Source organism: Brassica napus, chromosome C4 (genome assembly GCF_020379485.1).
Source record: "Brassica napus cultivar Da-Ae chromosome C4, Da-Ae, whole genome shotgun sequence".
NCBI lineage: Eukaryota > Viridiplantae > Streptophyta > Magnoliopsida > Brassicales > Brassicaceae > Brassica > Brassica napus.
Window position 1 is genome coordinate 41,059,590 of NC_063447.1, and position 9,297 is coordinate 41,068,886.

The following is a 9,297-nucleotide window of genomic DNA, read 5'->3' on the forward strand; positions in this document are numbered from 1 at the left end:
TTATCGGGTCAGGTCTATTCGGGTCGGTTTTTTTCGGATCCGGGTCTATTCGGGTCGGTTCCTTTCGGTTCCGGTTCTTTCAGGTAAAAAAAAATTTTAACCCAAAAAATACTTGTAAATTGTCGGTCCGGTTCCGGATCAGATATTTTTGGATCTGTTCCGGTTAGGGTTTTCAGATCCATGTTAAAATGCCCATGCCTAATCTTTCTCACGGTGCGGATTGAATGATACTTCTTCTTTTTCGCGTGCGGCTAATAAACCCTACATTTGAAAGATCAACGGTCGCGTCAAAGAGACAAAACCCAAAGACGATTCGGAGTTTCCACTGCAAAGCTTCGAGCTTCGAGAGCAAAACGATGTCCCATTCTTCTGCGCCTCGGATGAGAAAATGTCGGCAGAAAAAAGAAGAAGAAGAAGAAGAACCACTGGGAGGAGATATGGAGGATCTCTTCAACGAAAAGGAGACCCAGAACATCAGAACGTCTCTGCTTGATTGGTACGATGAGAATCAGCGAGATCTACCATGGAGGAAGAAGACAAGGAGCGAGACTGAAAAAGAGAGAAGAGCTTATGAGGTTTGGGTATCGGAGATTATGTTGCAGCAAACTAGGGTTCAGACTGTAATGGAGTATTACAAACGTTGGATGCATAAATGGCCCACCATCTACGACCTTGCTCAAGCTTCCCTTGAGGTTGGTTATTCTTTCTAATTTCGAATCAATTGAACTTTCCTTTATTGTCCCATTCGTATATATGTTTGCCTGTGTGATGTGCTAATCAGAAGTAAAGGCTTAATCTTTTTTTTTTTGGTGGTTCTGCTCTGCATTGTCTCATCTTTAGTTCCATTTTCACTGACTCGGAAGTAATGGCTTAATAGCATGTTATTTACCTATCATTAGTAGGGAAGAGATTACTCTCTTTTATTCCAAATGGAGAGGTTTATATATTAGTCAATGCCACACCATTTGAATTTGTTTATCCAGTGGCATGAGAAAAAATAGCCTTTTTTTTCCTGTGTTATGTGGTTCATTGCTTGTTTATGTTTTGGGAAATTGGCTTCTTTGTAAAGAGTGTCTGTGTTAATGATGTGGGAAATTGTGAATCAACCCTCCCATTTGAATCCCCCATGATGTGCTTGTGTTTTTTTTTCGTGAGCTATATAACTCGGAAGTAAGGGCTTAAATCTTATTGAGTTTTGCTATGCATTACCAATGGAAACTAAGTACTCTATTAGTCAATAAAAAAAAGATTATTGTTGCTAAAGAAAATTGAGTTCTTGGCGCTGCAGGAGGTAAACGAAATGTGGGCAGGTTTGGGGTACTATCGACGGGCACGCTTTCTTTTAGAGGTGAATAATACACTTACTTGTGCAGTCCAGGACTCTTTCACTAAATATCCTAAGTAATGTAGTTTTATTTCTGGTAGGGAGCAAAGATGGTTGTTGCAGGGAAGGAGGGTTTTCCTAATAAAGCGTCTAGCCTTATGAAAGTTAAAGGAATAGGAGAATATACAGCCGGAGCAATTGCCTCCATTGCTTTTAATGAGGTGCGGTCAGTTTTCTTATCAGTCATAATAAACTTAAGTAAAACTTTTGCTACTTATTATGTTCCAGGCGGTACCTGTTGTTGACGGTAACGTGATTAGAGTGCTTGCCAGGCTAAAGGCTATCTCAGCTAATCCGAAAGACCGGCTTACTGTGAAGATTTTCTGGTGAACCAACTTTTGCATTTCCTAAGACAATAACAAGAAGTGGATAAATTTTTATATATGTACATATTTATTTATTTTGGTCAGGAAACTAGCTGCACAACTTGTGGATCCTTCACGTCCTGGAGATTTCAACCAATCTCTGATGGAGCTTGGTGCGACTCTGTGCTCCGTATCAAAGCCAAGTTGCTCTTCTTGTCCTATTTCCAGCCAGTGCCGTGCATATTCTCTGTTCCAGGAAAACAGAAGCATTCCCGTGACAGAGTATCCTACAAAAGTGGTCAAGGCCAAGCCAAAGGTCGACTTCTGTTGCGTATGTGTTTTGGAAATACAGATACAGGAGAAGAACCAGTCAGGAGGTAGATTTGTTCTTGTAAAGAGACCCGAAGAGGGTCTGCTTGCTGGTCTTTGGGAGTTCCCATCTGTTATATTGGATAAGGAAGCTAGTCTGGCATCAAGGAGGAAGGCGATCAATCTCTACCTTAAAGAAGCATTTCATCTAGAACCCAAGGAAACATGCACTGTAGTCTCAAGAAAAGAACTTGGAGAGTTTGTCCACATCTTCACACACATACGTCGAAAAATTTATGTGGAGCTATTAGTCGTACAACTTACAGGTTTGACCAGCATATATATATATATATATATATATATATATATCTTTCTTTTTCCGGTTTTTCCTGTACATAGAGACATGAACGTGTATTTAGACAATATGTTACTTTCTTCTATGTCATAGAAGGGGGAACAATTGATCTGTTCAAAGATGAGGCAGAGGACACTCTGACATGGAAGTGTGTGGACAGTGATGTTCTTTCTACCATGGGACTGACATCGGCTGTAAGAAAGGTATCTCCTTATCCTCATTATAGAAACAGTCAGTTTTTTGTCATGATCGTTGAATTCGAGAACTCTATGGTTAAAAGCAAGTAAATGTTGATGGAGTGTAGGTGTATTCAATGGTTGAAGCACACAAGCAAGATTTATCTGTCTCATCAAATAGAACAGCCATTTCCAGGAAACGAAGAATCACATGACCTTCTTCTCACAATTGTCTGTATGTATTGTCTAGCATTTGGATATCAAAGGCATCAAAGACCGGAAACACTTTCGATTTTTTTCAAAAAAAAAGAAAGACCGGAAACACTTGTGATCTCGGTTTGACCAATTAGTTCTACTGAGTAAAGTGACTGGATCCAGAGTTGATTATGTAAGCAATATTTATAAGCCTCAGGTTCTTTCTTACTAAGGTTTTGATTATTTTTTAAGTAGGGAACTTTGTAATCGTTACTTTAGTTTCTGTTAAATTCATTATGTTTTTGCTTCAGTCGATTTAAGGTCTACCAAGTTGAATCAATCTGAATTTTCTTAAAAATAAAACATTAGCTACGTTTAAACAAGTCAAGTACAAGCTCGAGTTCTACTTCTAATTCAACAAACCTGATAGATTTTAGCTATCTGTAGGGAATGAAAAGAAAGACTAGATTTATTGATTCAAGCTTGTTTGTAAGATTCGTTTTACAATCTCATTTGTTCAATTTATCAACGATCTTATAGCGATCGTTCGCACTCATCACGTCTCTAAGCTTAAGAACAAGCATAAAAGATTCTTACATTCCCTCTCTCTCTCTCACATAAGTAAACAAACACTCTTCACATCTTTCACTTGATCTAGCCGCAGACCCTCCGAGTCAATCCATAGCTTTCATTTCCTCATTAATATTCAAATCTCCAATGTCTCCGGCCACATCAGCCTCCCCTGTTTTCTTCTGAATCACTCCTTTTTTTCCTTTGACCGTAATACACATTTTAATATTTATCAATACTTCCTCCAACAAAATCAAGCTTGCCCTAGAACTTTTAATGTGAAAACTAAGTGATAAAATCTCAATAAAATAAACCATAAGTTCTCTTTTTTTATTTATCAAACCTATGAGTTCTCTAAAATCTGATTTCCAATCCAACTAACTAGTAGCTCCAGTACTCCAAATTTATCATAGCGCTTATCCACCACCTAATCCGGTTCTAACAACGATTGTACATTGCCTTCTCACACCACTAGAAGCTCCACCACCTGTTCATGCTGACCCAAAGCGCGCTTGAGTTGAGAAACATGAAAAACAGGGCGGACGCGAAACCCTTCTAATAAACCATGTCTATAGGCTGCAGCTCCCACTCTCTCCGACACTTGATAGGGATTGAGATACTAACCTCTTACAAGATTATTTCCACCCTGAGGACATTCCTCTTATCCTCGGATTGAGACATAATAATACATGGTCCATGGAGGGCTATGCATGGAACCATAAGAAATCATGATTTTATTTCGTTAAATCCGGATACAACTTACTACGAAAGCATAAACTACGAAGTGCCCACACTGGTTGTCCAACTAAGTATCGCTGGTTTACATAACCTGAAGGCCCTAGAAAAATGGAACACTTTATGTGGTAACCGCTCAAGATGTATTGCGACGACATAATTACTTGGTGACTCTAAGAAAACCAAAAAACATCTTCTTTTTTAATGTCCCCAGCATTCTAGGTTTGGGATTTATTAGACTATATATCCTTTCCTGGTTTCTCTCGAGTACCTTTGTTTACCAAAACATGGATTTTGTGTTTGGAGGAAATAAGACGTGGCCTACTTGGAATCCCTTGCTGAAACCTTTCTATGGATATTATGGTACATTTGGAAGACAAGAAACGATAAAGTGTTTAATGGAAAGAATGTTTCACCTTTAGACACGTTCTAGCTGACTTCTCTCAAAGTGGAATGCTGGCGAAAAGCTAACCTCTGAGATGATGAGGAGGAAGATGATCCAACACTAGCAGTGCCTTATACTTGGACTCTTCCTATGGAACTCCAAATCTCGACTTGCCAAATTGAGGCGTCTTGGGTCGATCATGGCAATGGCAATGTCAGTGGACTCGGGTGCACACACATAGGTCATATGGAAGTTGAAAGATTTGACGTACACGGTTTTCGTAAAAGTATCTTGGCTCTAGACGTTGAGATGGAAGGTCTTCTATTGGTGATGACCTGCTTACGGGAGTTACAGGTTACTACAATACATATCGAGACGTGTTGCTCCCACTTGGTGGACATGATTGCTAATCCAACCATATGGCGGGCGTTTGCTTCCAAGCTAGTCTTATTCCACTTAATACAAGGCAATTTTGGGTTTTAGCATATTTCATATACTGAGATCTAGGAACATTTGTGCAAACTCTCTTGCCAAAAAACAAGAAACAAAGGTATTTTCTTTTTCAATGTAGATCAGATCCGGTTGGACCGAGCATCCTTTTGAAAGACTCAAACCCAACTACTACTTGATCATATGATATGCTGGTGAAAAAAAATTACAAAATATTTATGTCTCCAAAATTGTGGATTATCATTTAAGTAGTTTTAAATATGATTGTAGTGACGATACTATTTATATATAGTTCAATATTATTTTAAAAACAATGATATTATTTCAATATTCATAAGGATAAAGTAAATCAAAATATAGTTAGTTTTTTAGATAACTGGGTCATGATTGTTTAGTTGGTTTTTAAAATTTTGGGTTTTTTATTTTTGTTTTTAGTTTTAGATTTTGGATTTTGGTTTAATTGTAGATCTTTATTTCTTAGGAAAACTTGAATGGTAATTTTTTTATATTTTTTTTGTATTTTGGTTTAATTGTATTTAAGTTAGTATTTTGTAAAGTTAAAATTAATTAAAAAATATTTATTAATGAAATAATGTTTACTATGAACTAATAAATAAAAAAAATTACCACATTAAACTATGTTTATTTATTTATATTAAGTTAATTTATAAAAATATAAAAAAATCTTAAAATCCATAAAAATATATTATTTTCATCTCAAATTTATTTCATATATTTTATGTAAATCAAATTTTATAAAACAAATATCAATATAGTTAGATTTTTAAAGCACTATTTAATTTTACACGTATAAAATAGTGCACAACCAATAATTTTTTTGCGTGAAATAATAAAATTTTTAAATACTCTAAAAATCTGGTAAGAGTGCAAGATTCATTTTATTTAATATTAAAATAATAATTAATAGATATTTTAAATTAAACGGGAAATTTATATAGAGGTTTGAGGAACGGTGATGGTAGCACCGACACATGTGTGCGCGTTGCAGAGGATAAATACCCACACACGATTTTCTTGATCTTTGTTACTCGCCCTTTGCGAACACACAAAGCAAAGCAAAGCAAAGCAAAGCAAAGCAAGGCTAGGTAGAAGAGATAGAGAGAGAAGAAGTCCCTCCCTCTCTCGCCCCTGGATCTGACTTCGTTGAAGATCTCGGAACCTCGATCTGCCTCAGGTTTGCTCTTTCGATTTCACCGAGATCTGTCGTTGCATCGTCTTTCTTTCCTCGTTTCGTCGACCTTTTTTAGCTTTGGATTGTTAGTTTGCGTTTATGATCCGTTGGGATCTGATATTCCAAATCCAAACTCGAAGAACTGTTTCGATCTATAGGATATTAATGCTGAATCTCGTTATTACGCATCAACATTTGGATCGATCTATTGGATGTGCATTTCATGAAACTAACTGTTTCAAATCAATCACAGTGGAAGCTGATTGCTTACGTGAGAGAGGCTTTCATTCTGTGTTTGATCTGTATGCATCAACATTTGGATCGATCTATTGAATTTGCATTTCGTGTAACCGACTGTTTATAAATTAATCACAGTGTAAACTGATTGCTAAGGTGTGAGAGAGGCTTTCTTTCTGTGTTTGATCTGTATGCATCAATATTTGGATCTATCTATTGAATGTGCATTTCATGAAACTGACTGTTATAGATTAATCACAGTGTAAACTGATTGTTAAGGTGTGAGAGAGGCTTTCTTTCTGTGTATGCTTCAACTTTTGGATCGATCTGTTGAATGTGCATTTCATGAAACTGATCGAGAGTCTTTCTTTTGTTTTTCATACAGGAAGGAAAATGTACCGGGTTATCGTTTTGCTAGTGTTTGTTGCGCAGCTTTGCAATGGGTTCTACTTGCCAGGGAGTTATATGCACACATATTCAAACGGAGACTCAATCTTCGCCAAAGTCAATTCCTTGACGTCTATAGAAACCGAGCTTCCTTTCAGTTTCTATAGCCTTCCTTACTGCAAACCACTCGAGGGCATCAAGAAAAGTGCTGAGAATCTTGGGGAGCTTCTCATGGGGGATCAGATTGATAACTCTGCCTATAGGTTCCGGATGAACACCAACGAGTCTCTCTATCTCTGCACCACCAGTCCTCTGAACGAGCATGAGGTCAAGCTCCTGAAACAGAGAACGCGCGAGTTGTACCAAGTCAATATGATTCTCGATAACTTGCCTGCTTTGAGATTCGCCAAGCAAAATGGGGTTACCATCCAGTGGACTGGATACCCTGTTGGATATTCACCACCCAACAGCAATGATGATTACATCATCAATCACCTCAAGTTTAAGGTATTGGTCCATCAGTACGAAGGCAATGTCATGGAGGTCATTGGCACGGGTGAAGAAGGTATGGGTGTTATCTCCGAAGCTGATAAAAAGAAGGCCCTGGGTTATGAGATAGTTGGATTTGAGGTTGTTCCATGCAGTGTCAAGTACGATCCTGAGAAAATGACCAAACTTCACATGTATGACCCTGCTCCTTCAGTTAACTGTCCGTTGGAGCTTGACAAAGCCCAGATCATAAAAGAACATGAAAGGATAACCTTCACTTATGAAGTCGAATTTGTTAGAAGCGAGACAAGATGGCCATCAAGATGGGATGCCTATTTGAAAATGGAAGGTGCTCGTGTCCATTGGTTCTCTATACTGAACTCCCTTATGGTGATCGTCTTCCTCGCCGGTATAGTCTTTGTCATATTCCTGAGGACGGTTAGAAGGGATCTGACAAAGTACGAGGAGCTGGACAAGGAAGCGCAGGCACAGATGAACGAAGAGCTCTCTGGATGGAAACTTGTTGTCGGAGATGTGTTCAGAGAACCAGAACTTTCAAAGCTTCTATGCATTATGGTGGGAGACGGTGTTCGGATTACAGGAATGGCTGTTGTCACTATTGTTTTCGCAGCACTAGGATTCATGTCGCCTGCATCAAGAGGAATGTTACTAACCGGGATGATTATTCTCTATCTTTTCTTGGGTATTGCTGCTGGGTACGCTGGTGTCCGGCTCTGGAGAACCGTCAAAGGAACTTCAGAAGGATGGAGATCACTATCCTGGTCCATCGCATGCTTCTTCCCGGGTATAGCTTTTGTTATACTAACAGTGTTGAACTTCCTTCTCTGGAGCAGCAACAGCACTGGCGCCATCCCAATATCACTCTACTTTGAGCTCTTGGCTCTCTGGTTCTGCATCTCGGTTCCCCTCACCTTGTTTGGAGGATTCTTAGGCACGCGAGCAGAAGCAATTCAGTTTCCAGTGAGAACCAACCAGATTCCAAGGGAGATCCCAGAACGTAAATACCCGTCATGGCTTCTAGTCCTTGGAGCAGGAACACTTCCTTTCGGAACTCTGTTCATAGAACTCTTCTTCATATTCTCCAGCATATGGTTAGGCAGATTCTACTACGTATTCGGGTTCTTACTCATAGTGCTGCTTCTTTTAGTAGTTGTGTGTGCAGAGGTATCAGTGGTGTTGACCTACATGCACCTCTGCGTGGAAGATTGGAGATGGTGGTGGAAAGCTTTCTTCGCATCTGGTTCAGTCGCCTTGTATGTCTTTGCTTACTCCATCAACTATTTGGTGTTCGATCTCCAAAGTCTGAGTGGACCGGTCTCGGCTATGCTTTACATTGGCTACTCTCTGCTTATGGCCATTGCAATAATGCTCTCAACGGGAACCATTGGCTTCCTTACTTCCTTTTACTTCGTCCACTATCTGTTTTCCTCTGTCAAAATCGATTGAAACTTGACGAGAAAATCTCAGCCGTTGAATTTTTGCTTTTTCTGAAGCAAATTTTCAGGTGTTGTTATTTTTTTTTTGTCAGTAATAGACTTGTAGAGTCCAGTGTTTTTTCCTCTTTGAATTTTCAGACTTATATTACCGTTATATGTTATTTGTTTTTTTCTGAACTTTGAGTAGAAATAAATGGTGTCGTATTTCTGCATTTTTGCTCTTATATTTTTTTCTCTCACTACTTGTGTTTTCGGTTTAACCTTTTGTGTGTTTTTCTTTTGAATCTACCTTGTGAATCTACCTTGTAATTCTGTGATGTATCGTGCTTCTGGGAATGACTTGGAAATTTAACGTGTGGCTTTGTTAGAAACAAAAAGAAGAGATTTGAGAGAAAATAGAGTTTGTTGCTGCCATATTCCGCACATGCCGTTTTGAACGTGGTTCGAGAAGCCCCCCCCCCCCCCCCATTCATCGAGGTCGGAGTCTCGCTGACCAAGTACAGCTCAAGTAACTTTTTAAATATAATTAAGATCCTATTCAAACGGGAGTCACTAATGCATTATTTAGGGAAAAATGATTTTTCAAACCCCAACAATTTGCGTCGTACCTTTTTAGATCCAAACTAAACATAAGTGTGAATCATTCCTGAACTGAGATTTTTTTTAAAATA

At 38.6% G+C, this 9,297-nt stretch overlaps 2 protein-coding genes across 3 annotated transcripts; both read left to right on the forward strand.

Annotated features, from left to right (window-relative positions):
• Positions 1-197: 197 nt before the first annotated feature.
• On the forward strand, positions 198-3,034 carry LOC106397715 (adenine DNA glycosylase). 2 transcript variants are annotated; one of them, XM_022701037.2, is made up of 7 exons: positions 198-692; positions 1,289-1,348; positions 1,426-1,545; positions 1,613-1,710; positions 1,795-2,324; positions 2,447-2,556; positions 2,658-3,034. In XM_022701037.2, exons 1-7 carry the CDS (start codon positions 225-227, stop codon positions 2,742-2,744), a joined length of 1,473 nt encoding a protein of 490 aa, XP_022556758.1. In that variant the 5' UTR covers positions 198-224; the 3' UTR covers positions 2,745-3,034. The 2 variants fall into 2 exon arrangements, with proteins under 2 accessions (XP_022556758.1, XP_013693790.2); XM_013838336.3 differs by having other exon boundaries at positions 2,450-2,556.
• A 2,802-nt stretch (positions 3,035-5,836) lies between these two features.
• Positions 5,837-8,838, forward strand: LOC106400823 (transmembrane 9 superfamily member 12). The gene is made up of 2 exons (XM_013841215.3): positions 5,837-6,059; positions 6,679-8,838. Exon 2 carries the CDS (start codon positions 6,687-6,689, stop codon positions 8,634-8,636), a length of 1,950 nt encoding a protein of 649 aa, XP_013696669.1. The 5' UTR covers positions 5,837-6,059; positions 6,679-6,686; the 3' UTR covers positions 8,637-8,838.
• The last annotated feature ends 459 nt before the right edge of the window (positions 8,839-9,297 follow it).